The sequence below is a fragment of the Pseudorca crassidens genome, chromosome 11 (assembly GCF_039906515.1).
Source record: "Pseudorca crassidens isolate mPseCra1 chromosome 11, mPseCra1.hap1, whole genome shotgun sequence".
Lineage (NCBI taxonomy): Eukaryota > Metazoa > Chordata > Mammalia > Artiodactyla > Delphinidae > Pseudorca > Pseudorca crassidens.
Window position 1 is genome coordinate 86177068 of NC_090306.1, and position 16661 is coordinate 86193728.

At 38.7% G+C, this 16661-nt stretch overlaps 2 protein-coding genes across 8 annotated transcripts in view; one reads left to right on the forward strand and one right to left on the reverse strand.

The window, feature by feature from the left end:
* Positions 1-230: 230 nt before the first annotated feature.
* ARL1 (ADP ribosylation factor like GTPase 1) lies at positions 231-11541 on the reverse strand. Its single transcript, XM_067697696.1, has 6 exons — positions 11327-11541; positions 9815-9952; positions 7794-7875; positions 6641-6752; positions 3859-4037; positions 231-2730 (listed from the first exon to the last, which is right to left on the reverse strand). The coding sequence occupies exons 1-6, from the start codon at positions 11328-11330 to the stop codon at positions 2700-2702; spliced, it is 546 nt and encodes a 181-aa protein (XP_067553797.1). The 5' UTR covers positions 11331-11541; the 3' UTR covers positions 231-2699.
* The window catches only part of SPIC (Spi-C transcription factor), a 51524-nt gene continuing 45834 nt past the window's right edge, over positions 10972-16661 (forward strand). For 6 of the 7 annotated variants that reach the window (XM_067697691.1, XM_067697689.1, XM_067697690.1 and 3 more), the window contains exon 1: positions 11676-12109. The gene's annotated coding sequence lies outside the window, so the exon portion shown is untranslated. Of the gene's footprint in view, positions 11185-11675; positions 12110-16661 lie in introns of those variants that run through there. The other variant, XM_067697692.1, reaches the window with a different exon arrangement.

The window sequence follows — 16661 nt, forward strand, 5'->3', positions numbered from 1 at the left end:
GAACTTCAGAATTTGTGTTTTGATGTAGTTTATATATCAAACGAGTTCTCACACTTCTAAGGTGTTTGTAATGCGCCAAAAGGATAAACATAGGGCATCTTGGAAGGCAGACTCAATTCTTAAGTGATTTAAAGTGCATGTACTGCTTTTATAAAAATTTTTAAATCAGAAAACAAAATACTAAAGCAAAAATCAGGAAGAATAAGTATCTCAAGTATATTGAGCACAGCTTTGTTTTAATCAGTAAATATTTATTGAGTGCCTAGTATGTGCCAAGTGCACCATACTAGATGCAAGGGATTCTAACAGTAGATGATGTATGGTCCCTGCCCTCAAGGAGCTTACATTTCCACAATTTAAAGTGCATCTCAGGTATTCTGGTAATAGAATTCCACCTCAATTTCTCATTTTTGAAAATTTAATCACATGACACAGCACAACTACCAACCAGAATTATAAAATAGAACGTTAGAGCTAAAAGAAAACTTTGACGTTATTTGTTCAAAAAGAAAAACCAAACAAACAAAAACTGATGGAGTGTGGCCCTTTGTGCCTAGAACTCATGTGTTCTGATTTCAAGTTTGGTGTTTTTTTCATTTTCAGGCTTCTCACAAAACAATACTCAGTAGATTCTTATAAATGAGAACTTTCAAACTCCTGTAACATACCTGTACAGTTGTTTCCTGCTAGATAAGGACCTTTTAATTCATACCATATTAAAATAAGTGTATGCTCTATTTACCCCATCCTATTCTTTGTGACAAACCAGAGGGCTCAGGATCATCCAAGTGCTGGCCTTGGCTACCAGGACTACACGTCAGGCAGCACTCGCCTGCCAGGGCCGCCCCTCCACTGACTTCTACTTTCACAGTGTTCCTGAACCACTGGGGAGTATTTAGCCACTTGGGTACAAGCCCAGCAGTGGATATGTGCCACTGACCAGACCCAAGTATGAACTGCAGATGTACTATTTCCCAGCTGACAAATATAAAAGCATTACTATTTGAACCATGAACATATTCTGAGGTGCCATAATGTGCCAAGCACCATACTGGATGCTAGGGATACAGACATGAAAAAGACAGTCTGCCCATCAGGAGTGCCTCGGAAACTATGAAACAATGTTAGTTATATGCTCAGTTAGTAATATTAGGTGCACTGGGAACACCTGTCCTGGGAAGAAGGTCTCCAAAAGCTTTCCAAGAAATCAAATTAGGAATGGGTGCTAGAGAACAAGAGAAGTCCCACAGATTAGAAAAGAAAGTCAGATTCATGTGAGCTGAATGACCACTAGCTTTCCTGAGACCTGAGGGGCACAATGGTATTAAGTTCTCTTTACTGGCATCTAATTTTTTAAATGCTGCTTGTCCAACTAAAAAAATGAAAAAATTGCTCCCAATTTTAGTAACTACTAAGGACTCTTATTTACTTCTGTCATACTGTAGACTGGGTTGTTTGAAAAGTTCCTTTAAGAAGTCCCTTAGAATATAATTGTTTTTGACAGCCTAGCAGCTGTAAGCCTAATTTTTAAACGAATACTTAATTCTCCCTGTAGAATCAATAAGATTTTGACTTTTCACCAATCAAATTTACATGTTCAATTACAGGTAGATAAAAGGAATCAAAGGCAGCAAAAACATCTTTTACAATGCTTCTTAAAATAGATCTCTTTAAAAAATTTCCTTTCATGTGAAATTTTCTTTAATGTGTTGTGAACTCCAACAAATATAACCATTTGGGATTGTTTTTACTACCTCTACTAGTAAGGACAAATAAATTTATAGACATTATTTTGATTGTAATGTGTCTACTTCAATTAGCTTAATTTTATATAAGGAGTTAAGCTGTGTTGTCAATGTTGGCATTTTCAGGAATTTATGGTATAGTTTATGGGACAAGCTTCTGACCCTGTGAAGTCTCACTTTAAGCCCTCTTCCCACCTCCCTAGCAGGTGACACTGGTCAAGCCAGTCTATCAGAATTTTGGGTCCATGTCCATAAAAATGAAGATGTAAAAATGATGTCCTAGCTACCTCACAGGGTTCCTGTACAAACTAACTAGGAGGGCCCAAATCTGTAAAAATTTCCCAACAACCATAAATACTATAAAATGATAATTACAGATAAGTCAGTGAAGATAGCCACCAAAATAATTACTTCAACTTCACACCTATAACCAAAAGCTTTTAAATGAAACAGCTTAAAGTGGTCATTAAGCAAATGAAGACTATAATTAACCCACGCTAGGTTCCTAGCCTACTCTACTGAGCCTAATCTTTGGAAAAACTTAATTCATTTTAGGGGGAAAAAAATCTGAGTTAAGATATTTTTTAGTGTTAATACAAACAAGCTGCAACCACTAATTTAAAATTGGAGGGCTTTTTCCTCAATAAGAGTACATTCTTTAATAGGACTGTATCTGAATAAGAATTCCATACAAACAGAATATATACCTTAACACAAGATAACAAGGAAGGAATATTTTACATTATACAGAACACACATTCAGTTGATTCAATCACAATGAGTTACCCTTCCAACCAAATACTTATTTTTAATACTTATTACAAATGTTGCAGTCAGTTTGGTATATGCTGGCAATCATACAGTTTTAACATTTAGTAGTGTGAAGCACACTTTAACTATTTCCAAAGGGATATGTGATGTGGTCTTCGTTTCAGAGGAGCAGAAGTGACTGAATTACTGTCTGCTCTTTAGTGTTTCAACTAACCTGTGAAGAGAAAATGAACAGTTTCATAAGATTAACTTCAAACTTTCAGGTATAGATCATTTATTATATAAATTTTATACTGGAGGTGGATTCCAAAGCACTTTAAATGATGAAGGCTAAGACAGTTATATTAAAAGAATGAGGTTATGGACTCAATTGCCATGAGGGTCTTTTAGCTTTCACTTTCTCTGCTTTGAATGAATAATCAAAAAAGACCAGGGATTTCCCTGGTGGGGCAGTGGTTAAGAATGTGCCTGTCAGTGCAGGGGACACAGGTTCAATCCCTGGTCCAGGAAGATCCCACATGCCACAGAGCAACTAAGCCCGTGAGCCACAACTACTGAGCCTGTGCTCTAGAGCCCACGCGCCGCAACGACTGAACCCATGCACCGCAACTACTGAGCCTGCGTGCTGCAACTACTGAAGCCCATGCGCCTAGAGCCTGTGCTCCACGGGAAGCCACTGCAAATGAGAAGCCCGTGCACGACAACAAACAGTAGCCCCCGCTCACCACAACTAGAGAAAGCCCGCATGCAGCAACGAAGATACAATGCAGCCAAAAATAAATAAATAAATATTTTTAAAAATAATAAATAAACAAATAAGCAAAAAACACCAGATATCCACTTTCCAGGCTGCTACTACTACAGCCAGGCCAGATGTGGATAATTCAGAGATGAAAACTAGTCTCAGTCTTCAAGGAGATGACAATTTAATGAGCAGATGCACAAACCAACTACAAGACAGTGTAACAAGTACTACTATATCACTGACCTGTGACAAGGACCTCTATGTGTGTGGTAAGGCAGTGGGCATGAAGTTATGTCAGGGAAGGCTCTTGAGAAACACAGAGCCTTAACCTAAGTCCTGAAGGATAAGGAACTGGAGGGTGCGGTGAGGTAGGGGAAAAAGCTAGAAATACAGCAGAGAGCTGGTGGCTTATCTAACTATAATTAGGTGTGGTTGAAATAAAAGCAGATGTACATGAAGACCAGTGGAAGAAAAGGGTGGAGGAACAATATGGAAAACTGATAAATAATCTGAATTTCATCCTTAAGACCAAAGGGAAATGACACATGTATGTACACAGTGCATGTACACACAGATGGCTTCTGGAAACATACTTACCATTCCATTGCCTCATCAAGGCCAGTGCCTTTGGTTGCTGAAGTTTTGAATATTTGCCATTTTCGGTCCTTCAAGGCAGGTAACCCAAGTGAATTTGCCATCTCCGAGGGAGTCATGGCCTGTTCCATGTCCTGCTTATTTGCAAACACCACTAAAATGGCTTTCCTCAGCTCTTCTTCCTAAATAACATAGAAAAGTTTGATTTCTTCTAATCAATTTGCTCCCTTGAGTTTGGGAAGAAATGCCAAAAAAAATCCATTATTTTAAAAGCGTATTTCCTAATTATTAATATACAATGTTCATTATAAATTATTTGAAATTATAGAGAAGTATGAAGAAAAGAAACTTCACCCATAATCCTATCTCCTAAACATGATCACTGTTTAACATTTTGGGTATTTTCTACTGCTTTGTAATTCAGATACTTATAGTTTATTTAGTATATATATACATTTAAGATCACATTTAAATACAGTTCCATACCCTGCTTTAAAAAATAAACTAAACATTAAATTGTGGATGTTTTTCCAAACTATCAAAAAAAAAATTTTTTAATTAATTTATTTTATTTATTTATTTTTGGCTGCATTGTGGCTTCATTGCTGTGCACGGCCTTTCTCTAGTTGTAGCGAGCAGGGGCTACTCTTCATTGTGGTGCCCGGGCTTCTCAATGCAGTGGCTTCTCTTGTTGTGGAGCATGGGCCCTAGGCACACAGGCTTCAGTAGTTGTGGCACACGGGCTCAGTAGTTGTGGCTCACAGGCTGTAGAGCACAGGCTCGGTATTTGTGGCGCAGGGGCTTAGTTGCTCTGCGGCATGTGGGATCTACCTGGACCAGGGCTTGAACCCATGTCCCCTACATTAGCAGGCAGATTCTTAACCACTGCGCCACCACGGAAGTCCCTCAAAAAAAATTTTAAAACATTAATGGTACAGCCACTATGGCGAACAGTATGGAGGGTCCTTAAAAAACTACAAATAGAGCTACCATATGACCCAGCAATCCCACTACTGGGCATATACCCTGAGAAAACCATAATTCAAAAAGAGTCATGTACCAAAATGTTCATTGCAGCTCTATTTACAATAGCCCGGAGATGGAAACAACCTAAGTGTCCATCATTGGATGAATGGATAAAGAAGATGTGGCATATATATACAATGGAATATTAGCCATAAAAAGAAACGAAATTGAGCTATTTGTAATGAGGTGGATAGGCCTAGAGTCTGTTATACAGAGTGAAGTAAGTCAGAAAGAGAAAGACAAATACCATATGCTAACACATATATATGGAATTTAAGAAAAAAAAAATGTCATGAAGAACCTAGGGGTAAGACAGGAATAAAGCCACAGACCTACTAGAGAATGGACTTGAGGATATGGGGAGGGGGAAGGGTAAGCTGTGACAAAGCGGGAGAGAGGCATGGACATATATACACTACCAAACGTAAGGTAGATAGCTAGTGGGAAGCAGCCGCCTGGAGGGGTGGGATAGGGAGGGTGGGAGGGAGGGAGACGCAAGAGGGAAGAGATATGGGAACATATGTATATGTATAGCTGATTCACTTTGTTATAAAGCAGAAACTAACACACCATTGTAAAGCAATTATACACCAATAAAGATGTAAAAAAAAATATTTAATGGTTATACTCTACACTAAGAATTCATGCACCATAAACTATATAACTGTTTTCCAGTATTAGATTCTTCCTAGATTCTTTTCACTCGACTATTAGAGAAACCAAAGTGACAGAATCATAATACAGAAATCTTTGTGTGAATCTCTATTTCTTTAACACAATTCTCTAAAAATGGAATCAAAGTATGAAATTTTTTTCAGGTTCTTGTTACATGTATTAATAAACTGCTGTCCAGAGAGCCTGTAACAATTTCAACTCCACGAACAGTGTATGACAGTGCCCATCTCCAATGCAGCTTTGGTAGAACTGAAACTATATATTTTTCCAAACATAGCATTTCATTATATGCTTATTTATTATTAGGGTATTAAAAATACAAATGTTATTAGCAATAAATTCTTCTCCTATAAATTGTAGGTTCATGCCTTTTGCTCCCTTTTCTATTGATTTGCAAAAGGTATTGATACGATTAAGATCACTAATCCTTCGCCACTGGCTGTAAAACTGTGTCTTGGTTCCCCATTTTACCCTAGCTTGTATTGTTTGGCATCTGAGCTTTGTGGATTTTTTTGTTTGTTTGTATAATATCAATATAATTAAATCTATCTTTTCTTTTGTAATTCCTTCCAATTCTTGGATTTAGAAGGACCTTCTTAATCCAGAAATTTTAAACATATTCCCTTATAATGACTTCCATTTTACATAATTCTTTACTCCATTTAGAATTTTTGTGTACAAAAGTAAAACAAATTGATTTTGTGTCTGTAAGTTTTAATATAATAGTTCTGACTCATATTCCACATGTACTTTATATCACTAATACATAAATATTAATTGATTGCATCAATTAAAAGTTACTTCTGGGGCTTCCCTGGTGGCGCAGTGGTTGGAATTCCGCCTGCCGATGCAGGGGACGCGGGTTCGTGCCCCGGTCCGGGAGGATCCCACATGCCGCGGAGCGGCTGGGCCCGTGAGCCATGGCCACTGGGCCTGCGCGTCCGGAGCCTGTGCTCCGTAATGGGAGAGGCCACAGCAGTGAAAGGCCTGCGTACTGCAAAAAAAAAAAAAACAAAAACAAAAAAACAAACAAACAGCAAGCAAATACAAATGATTTACCCACATTTTAATAAAGTTTTCTTACCTCCAACATGGCAACTAACTCTGATTTGGAAATGCCAATTCGGTCTCGGTCACAACTGTCTACTACATAAATGACTGCATCTGTGTTTGAATAATAACATCTCCAGTATGGCCTGAAGAAAATTCAGAAAGGGAGAATACATTATTATTTGAAAGAAGAAGAAACTGGTATGTTAATTCATATGCTAGGACTTGGCAGTGATGGGGTGGGGGGTATTACTTGCCAATCCTTCCCCATCCATGCCAGAATCAATGCCATAATGATTCATTGTTTCTGATGGACATATATCATATCCCTCAGATGGGATGGGGTGGAAAGAATATTGATAAACATAAATCACAGGACCAAGGAGCTTGAGAATGAGTTCAGACTTTAGGCTGAGAGAATATATTTATAATCTATAAAATCACTAAATGTACCGATAAAAAAAGTTCCACACAGACCTGATTGTTACATCTTAACTAGAAACTCCTTAAGAGGAATGAGTTCTTTAAAAAAAATTTTTAATATGATTTTATGTAACAGACATTAAACTGATCACTGAAGACACGAAGTAGAAATGGCTAAAATAAGAAACTGACTCAAAAGTGGTTCAAGAAATAAAATGAGTTACCGGGCAGCAGGATGTCTGGGGAATGCACTACTGATCTTTTAAGATGGTAAGTACCCTAGTGAGTGAGCAGTGACAGTCACTAAACATTCGCAGTTGCCATGTCAAGCACAGGATGCTGGGCAGGAGACTTGAATTCCAGAGGGCATTTATGTTCACATTAGTCCTAAATGGTGGGCCCAAAAGGTATTTTTATGAAATCCAAAACAGTCTGTCTCACAGAGGAAGGGACTGACAAGAACTAACTAGAGGACCCTTTTTATTTAAAAACTACTGAAGTAATTAGGTCTTGAGATTTTCATGAAAAGATTTTTCATTGAAGTGATATCTGAAAAACTGGCTTCCTTAGATTTTAATTCTTTAGTTAAAATTTTTAATTCTCAGATTTTAATTGAGAGAATAAGGCCGTTTTACCTCATTTTAAACTAGGTGTCTCCCATTAAATTACAAAAGAAGACATATTTTGGTTTACTCCTGTTAACCCTAAAGGAGCCAATAAAGAAAGATTCAATACTACAAAATGATCTGCCCTTTGCACCATACCTGATACTTGTCTGTCCTCCTAAATCCCAGACTTGGAATTTTAGGTTCTTGTATGTTACCGTCTCAACATTAAATCCAATGGCTGGAAAAGAAATCAAATTAGCAGTATATGTAGACTAATACATTCCGTCTTCAAAGTATCCAATCTGACTTTCAGCAATTAATGGTAACTGCTGAATCACACTGTTAGTTCAAATATCATCCCACTTAAGATAAGACAGTATGCTGTGCTACACATGCACACATATGCACACCAATCAGCAAGATCAACACCACTTTCAGGGTATATAAGAACCCCCAGCTACCTCTGCAATTATATAATTCTTAGCTCAATGGAAATCCTATTATGTTAAACTCCCTTCAAAATACAGTACTGGCATACAAAAGTGTTCAGAAAGTTATATTTAGAAAGGACAGTTGCAGATGTATTACAAAAAACGGAATTTTGGTAGGTTGCAAATAAACAGGGAACAAAACCAAGAAAGCCTAGATAGACTCTAAACTTCAGTAGGTAAGGGCACAGCAATGGCTGTGTACCTCTTTATGGAAGCTGAGTTCTCTAAGGCTGGCAATCTCACAGACCCTCTGAAGACTTCCTCAAGAGCTCATTTGTAATAAGGTCATAGCGAGATGGTCAAAGGGGAGGAGTCCCATCCCTTTTCCCAGCCATCCTTCTTAGCTGGAGCTCTCGCATCACATGCCTAAGGCAAGATATTACTATCTTCCATTGAAAGGAATCTGAAGGAGGTGGAGAGGTTACTGAAAAAAACTTAGGAGCTACATATACAAATATTACTAAGATTTCACAAACTTAAAAAAAAATCAAAGTAAAAAATGACTTAACAGCTATAACTGGACAATTAATTTTTTAGATTTAAGTTTATACTGGCAAATGACGATTATGAGTATATGGCAAGTATAAAAAACCTGAGTGAAAAACTAAAAAGCAAGTTCATGATGTCTCCCTTAGAATTAAGCAGCAGGGTAATCACTGTCTCCAGCCTCAGTTAGGAATGTTGTTTATTTGCAAAGGACAAGGGCGTGGTATGAACCACATTTGCTGAAATGCAATCCACTGGGCTATGTGTATTGCAGGGGCCACGGTGACTCAACTGTAGCAGATTGAGTTGGGTGATTTTGAGAAGGAAAAACCAAGGAAACTGAAATTTACTGAAGGTGGCATAAAGAAGTAACAGATGACACAGGGTTTGAAAAGTTCTTCTTTCATAAAAGCTACACTTTCTTTTTAATCTGGAAATTTAAATAGTACTAAATATAGAAATACCTTGAGTGACAGAGTAACTTTAAAGGCATAATTTAAATATTCTTGAGCAAACTCTACAAATTATTAGTTTAAATGTACTAATCTTACTAATCTAAGTAAATTCAGGGCATCAAATGAAAATAGGATAAGTAAAAGAACAGTCTTCTTATGTAGTAAATTAAGACTGTTGGAGAATATTCTTCTAAGATATCAATTGATTTAAAGTCAAGGTGTTTCTTTTCTTGATATTTTTAAGTACCAGATTCAACACTCAGTCTCTTCAACTCAGATCTTTAAAAATAATCAATAGAATTACTAAAGAGAAACTAATCTTAATCAAATAGTAACAAATACAGAAAAAAAACCACTTCAAATGTAATAATATCACTTCATATCTATATAATTCTTTACACAGGCTAACAAAGTATTTTATATACTAGATTTATTTTCCCCTCAAAGCCAATGTATATTTATTATCTTCATTTTATCAAAAAAGATACTGGCTCTCAATGAGATTAGGTGGCTTAACTCTACCCAACTTTTAAAACAGCCCTAAACAGCAGAACCCAGCCATGCACAGGGGTTCATAAATTACACCAAACTGTCTGTAAATTTATGAAAAAAAGTGTTATAAATATTATGCTCATAGTAGAAGTTTACGAACCTTATCAATTACATTATATATTTATTCAGAAATAAAGTTATGTTTGATGGAAAGAGAAAGCCCCTATAATTAGTTTATCATACCAACACTTACTAGGAATAGTAGTAACGACTTCTCCAACCTGTAATCTGTACAAAATTGTAGTTTTTCCTGCTCCATCTAATCCCAAAATTAAAATCCTCATTTCCCGGGTTCCAAACAGACTGGAAAAAATGCTTGAGAAAAAGCCACCTTAAAAAATAACAAAGATGTATTTCAAAATCATTTCATGAACTAGGCCCACAAAACATTTAATCTTACCCTTTGAAAGCTACAGCAAATTAAATAATACTGTAATCTTTTCCTCGATTCATAGGTGCCTATTTTTGCTTCCAATGAAATACATTATTCAACATCAAACTAGTAATTACTGATTGTTACCATGTCCTGGATACTGTGTCAGGCAGGCACAGAAGATACACTCAAAAATAAGAGAAACAGGACCACTGCCCTCATGGAGCTCACTTTCTAATCGAGAGAATATGGATATCTTAGCATGATCTCCTCACTACCCCCAGAAACCAAAGGGCAAACCAGAATGACAGTGGGACAATGAGGTCCTTGAACATGAAAAGCAATTACTGTTGTACAGTAAGTACCTTCAATCACTGATGCCACACACAATACCTGGTTATTTTACCAAGAAATGGCAAAATTAAGAGCTGCAAGTCTGGAAAAATGAATCCACTATGGGTTAGAGAACCTTGAACATCTGTAACACAAGGGGTGTGACGTGACAAAATCCTTTCTACCTTTTACAGGTTAAAAAGAAGCAGAAGAATAAAACTGAAGGGGTTATGCAAAAAGACAAGAAAGCGCTTCTGACGTTCCAGACCAAGAAGTAAACTCCCCAGAAAGTCGCTGAGCTATTTAAATAAGGCAAAGAATTTGCATCATTTGGAGGGTTGTAAACAAGTTAAGAAATCTGCACCTTCATTTGGGCTCTAGCGGGGAGGGAAGCTCTACCTGATGCTTGCGATGACAATGTAGTTCCCTCAATCAGCACTCCAAAAATTGAGATTAAAATGTCATCGCTGACTAGTAATACACTCCCTGCCCATTTCCTTCTCCACCTTCTCTACAGGAAAAGATACAGGTAAGCAGACAAACGCCAAGTCGGCCGTAAAACATTACGAGCACCACCCTCTTTCGGGGTTTAAACTGACGCAGTCCCAGCGACCAGGGAGAGAGAATCCAGAAGCTCATCCTTCACCCAAGAAACCTGAGCGAACCTGCGACTGACACGCTGCCAAGCTTCGCAAGACCAGCTCCATCCAGCAAGTGGCGCTGGGTCCGAGGGGATGACGGAAAAGTTCACCGACCCGCGCTGCCCTCACCTCTGACCCCGCCGGGAGAAAGGAGAACGGGATAAGACGGGGGCGAAGGTTCGAGGCAGGGTCCACGCACACAGGTGAAAATCTAAGGTGAGTTACGTCCTCAGCAGTCAGCGCCCTAAGACGCTGGCTACTCTGGGCTTTCCAGGCCGGCCCCTCTCCTCCTCCTCCAGACCCCAGCCCTCGGCCTCGGCCTCTCAGCGCGCCCAGGCTCCCTTCTCAGATCCCTCACCCATGATGAACTGCCTGTCCTCCCTCGTCGACCGGCGGAGACTGGGCCCGGCCTCGGCAGCGACTCCTAATCGAGCCTCGGCGCCGCCACCTCCCCTCGCCTGGGCCTGCGCTGCGGCTCCGGCTCCGGCTCGGCCTCGGGCTCTGGTTCCCAGTGGGTTTCCTTGGAAGCCTGGTCAGCCAGCAACTTCCACGTCGGACCTCCCGGCGGGGGCGGGAGCGAGGCCGCCGCGACTGCGCGCCGGGAACGGCGGCCTGAGCGTCCGCGCCGTCACTTTCGACGCAAGTCCCCGGCGCGCAGGGTGTAGATACTGCGGAAGCCGCAAGGAAAAAAAAAAAAAATTCAAGGACTCCAAGTCTCCCCTGCTTCTGTTTTCTTGGACAGGAAAGGCTTCTGAAATAGGGAAGTTCGAATTTTCATTTTAAATTCTGACACCAAGAAGTGGTGAATCCGCCAACCGGGAATGCGCGTCGGGCCTCGATGCGGCAGCCTGACTGGAAGCGGGCGCAGCTTGCGGCGTCGCAGAAATGGCTTGTCCTGAAGCGCCCTGCGGGCGTTGACCCGATTTTCCACTGGCTCCATCCTCCGACTAGGAAAGAGGGCTACCTTATAATAATAGGAAGAGCCCCGCGCCAGCAATGCGGAGCCGCCTGAACTGAGGCCGCCAAAGAGATTTTTGGCGTCGCAGTGGCCTGCAGGGTCAGCGTTAGCGTCCCTCCCTCCTTTCTTCTACCTGTACCTTCTCCGATGCTAGCTAAAGGCAGTCATTACTCTATAGAAAAGGTATGTATTTTGAAGGCAACATCGTTTTTCAAAATGCGGTCATTCCTGTTACTATTGATCTGGTTTTACAGTTCCTGCTTACCAAAAAGAAACGTTTGAGGAAACAAGGATAGTAGCGTGCTAGAATTAAAGGTAAACATTTAGTTTATAAGTCTGTGGAATTTTATTCTTCAGGCAAACATTTGGAATTGACCTCACCTCTTTAAAGTCTTTGCTCAAATGTTATTAATATTTAAAATTGCAACCTACTCTGCATCCCCCTTATCCTGATTTTTTAGAAGGTACCACTAAACATAATTTACTTATTATGCTTATTTATTGTCTACTGCCTCTCACTAGAATGTCACATCTATGAATGCAAGTATTTTTGTTTATTTTGTTCACTGTTTTGTTCTTGTACTTGGGCACTAAACAAATATTTGAGAGAATGTGTTGAATTATACGTTTTTAAGGCCAATAACATAAACATTAGTTAACTTAAACATATATTATGCAATATTATTAAACTTGTTTCCTAAACTAGGCATATCTGAACCACCTGTCCTATTTGATAGGCGAGGCCAAGCTCTCTTCTTCAAGAAAGTTGTTATATTTGAAGAGGAACCACCAGATGGTGGTATTGCTTCAGGCTAATTCTCAGCAGAATGAGATCAGTTGGTCTAATTGATTAAAAGTGGAGTAGACAATCCTTTTCGAATCTTACGGTCCAGTAATAATTTATTAAATTTTAAAACGTGAATGTTTAAATGCAGTCCAAGCAAGTAAAACAATTTCAAAATTCTTCTGACTATAAAGCCACAATACGATCAAATAAGTTTAAAATTTTAAAGCTGGAAGGAACCTCAATTCCAAACATCTCAATTGCACATGAAGAAGTAGAAAGAAGCTAAGTGATAGAGCCAGGACAGCAACTCTGATCATTTGACTTCCAGGCCTGAAGTAACTGCATTATGATGCCTTCTGTAACTGAGCCGTGATCTATACATTTGGTAAATGGATTTGCAAACACATGACCATACTGTAGTTTCCTAAGTTAGAAACTTAAACATTTCTGTGTGTTACATTACCTAGTGGAAGTTACTTTCTTTTGCTCAGATTTTATTCCATGAAGCAGAAACCTATGAAATATAATAAGTATAAATATATAAGTATAATAAATATAAGCTTCAGAAGGACTTAATGCTGTGTATTTATAATTGTCTTTTAAACTAAGGAATGTTTTGAAATCATAACTAGGTGTGTGATTTTTTTTTTATACATCTTTATTGGAGTATAATTGCTTTACAATGTTGTTTTAGTTTCTGCTGTACAACAAAGTGAATTAGCCATATGCATACATATATCCCCATAGCCCCTCCCTCTGGTATGTCCCTCCCACCCTCCCTATCCCACCCCTCCAGGTGGTCACAGAGCACAGAGCTCATCTCCATGTGCTATGCGGCTGCTTCCCACTAGCTATCTATTTTACATTTGGTAGTGTATATATGTCAATGCTACTCTCTCACTACGAGGTGTGTGATTTTCACAAATTATGTATTGTATTTCAAATGTTTCCTTTCAATAACATGTACTTTGTCAAAGAATTTCTCTTTAGACTAAGGGGTCTTCTTTTAATTGAGAAATAATTCACATACAATAATATCATTTTTAAGTGTCCAATTCAGTGGTTTTTAGTATATCCGCAAGGTTTGCAACAGTCACCACTGTCTAATTCCAGAATGTTTTCATCACCCCAAACAGAAACTCTATACCCATTAAGCAATAACTCCCTATTGCTCCCCTCCTAGCTGCTGATAACCTTTCTGTAGCTACAAATTTGCCTATTTTAGATATTTCATATAAGTGAAATCATACACTATTTGTCCTTTTGCGTCTGGCTTATTTCACTTACCATAATGTTTTCAAGGTTAATCCATGTTGTGGCATGTATGAAATACTTCATTCCTTTTTACTGCTAAGTAATATTCTGTTGTATGGGTATAGCGTGTTTTGTTTATCCATTCATCAGTTGATGGATATTTGAGTTCTCATTTTTTGGCTCTTTGAATAATGATGCTACAAACATTTGTGTACATGTTTTTGTGGAAATACACGTCTTCAGTTCTCTTAGTTATATGCCTAGGAGTGGAATCGCTGGGTCAGATGGTATCTCCACAACTAGAGAAAGCCCGCATGCAGCAACGGAGACTCAATGCAGCCAAAATTAAAATAAATAAATTTATTTAAAAAAATTGTCTTGGCTATCCTGGATCCCTTGCATTTCCATAGTGAATTTTAGGATCAGCTTGTTTGTTTATGCAAAGAAAGGCAGTTGGAATTTTGATAAGGATTGTACTGACTTCATAGATTAATTTGAGGAGTATTGCCATTGTAATAGTGAGTCTTCCCCATTCATGAATGTGGGATGTTTTTCCATGTACTACGGTCATCTTTACTTGTTTTCAACAACATTTTATAGTTTTCAGTGTACAGGTCTTGTACCTTTGGTTAAACTAATTCCTGAATATTTTGAGTTTTTTGAGACTAAGGGTTCTTAACCCTTAGTCGGCACTTCCATCGTATTCTCATTTGAGGTACAATTTCAAAATTTCATAATATTCTTTTGAGAGAATAGTTAACAATGAGCACCCATGTACCTAACACCCATCTGTAATAATCATCAGTTTATGGCCATACTTCATAGCCACTCTTGTTCCAAAATCATCCCTACCATTTGCACCCACTCACTAAATTCTTTGTAATCAGGTGTCCACACTTGTACCAGTCAGCTGTGGCTAGGGGAACAGTGTCCACTGGAGGATCATATTTGCTTTCATATGCACCATATGCATGAAAAAGGGTGCAGGAAGGGGGAAGTTATAGTAGCTGGACACACTAGGTATTCACAGTTATTTTCTAATACCAGTATTTGTCCCCTTGGAGTGGATGTGGCTGGCATTAAGTACAGTATTAATGGCTCTTCCTAAACTATGTCTTGCTGTGATTGTCTTCTGCCCTGGAGAGCTGAGGAAGCAGGACCTCATTCACTAGGGAGGACATAACACACGCCACAGTAGCCCAATGCCTATGGTCTCAGATCTTTCATAAACCACCCTCTTGACCAACCCAGCCCCTTCCTCCCACCTTCCTCTTTTTCCTGAGGGCAAGACTGCCTTGTCTCTCTATCGAAGTTATTATACCAGAAGTGAGAGTTTCTCTCTCATTGCTTTATTTCCTCTCAAATCTCATTATAGAAAGGTGGGGGCATTTCTTATTTTGAAATTCTTGCCAGCTGGAGAAACCTGGGATAAGGAACCGTTTTATTTTCTAACCCAGGAAGCCTGGGCTCTCTGTATCTCCTCCAAATTATTCTTACAAACTGAACAGTTCTCTAGTGTCTTTCTCTCTTCCCATTGCTTATACTCAGCTCTAAGAAGCCAAATGACACGCTCAATATTCTGCCTGGAAATATCTCAGCCAGCTAGGCAAGTTCATTCACTGTGTTATCTATATTTCAAGTTACTACAGGGAGCATTTTTATCCACTGTTGCACAGCTGTTTACCCTAAAAGATTTTTGCCAGTCCTTCAGCTCTCACTAACAGCCTCTTCATTTTCCCAGCCTCCACCCACAGTATGGTTCCAAAGTCAATGCCATGTATTTTAAATTTCTGTGTACCCCATCTCTAGTACCAATTTCTATATGTCAGTTGTTTATTGCCGTGTAACAAACTGCTTCAAAATGTAGGGCCTTAAACCAGCAGTAATTATTATTTATCACAATCATATGGATTGGACAGGCAGTTCTTCTGATCTGGCTGGAGGTGATTCACACAGCTATATTCAGCTGGTACATCGGCTGACTTGGTTGGCCTCTCTCTCCATGTGGTCTTTCATCCTCACAAAAGCTAGACTGATCTTGACATGGCTATGGCAGTGCCATACTCCTAGGTATAGACGTTACAGACATGCATGCACATGTGTACCAAGAGACATGTATAAAAATATTTACATAGCATTATTCATAAAAATAAAAAACTGTAAACAACCCAAATATCTGGCCATAGTAGAATGGATTCATAAATTGCAATGTATTTACATGATGGACATCTATATAACAAGGCAAATGAAAGAACTACAGTTGTATACTGGAGAAATATAAACACATAATTGAACAGAAGAAGCAGACACCAAAGAAAGCATTCTATGTATGATTCCATGCATATAAGTTCAAAACCAGGCAAAACTGAACTATAATGTAAATTTTTGGAAAGGAGAAAGTGGGTAGGTGGAAGCATGAGGAAAGTTTCCGGAATGTTCTGACATTCTGTTTTTGACCTGACTTCTTTGCTTCTTTGATAATTCATTGAATAGTACATTTATATTTTGTGTGTTTTTCTATGTGTTATATTTTTTAAAACATTTGAAGAAACCACATTAGGATGACATTTCCACCTATCTAACTGGTAAATTTTTTAAGAAGTGGCACGTGGGAAAATTGTCGCTCTCATCCACTGTGCAATCTTTTGGATGACCATTAGGCAGCATCTACATACAAAATTTTAAATGCACATA

Excerpts from the sequence above, each read along its gene's own strand:
- ARL1 (XM_067697696.1), bottom strand. Across the intron at positions 6,753-7,793 it reads GGAGGACAGACAAGTATCAG|GCCATACTGGAGATGTTATT; the intron begins GTATGGTGCAAA and ends AATTTTCTTCAG. Across the intron at positions 4,038-6,640 it reads AGTTAGTTGCCATGTTGGAG|GAAGAAGAGCTGAGGAAAGC; the intron begins GTAAGAAAACTT and ends TATGTTATTTAG.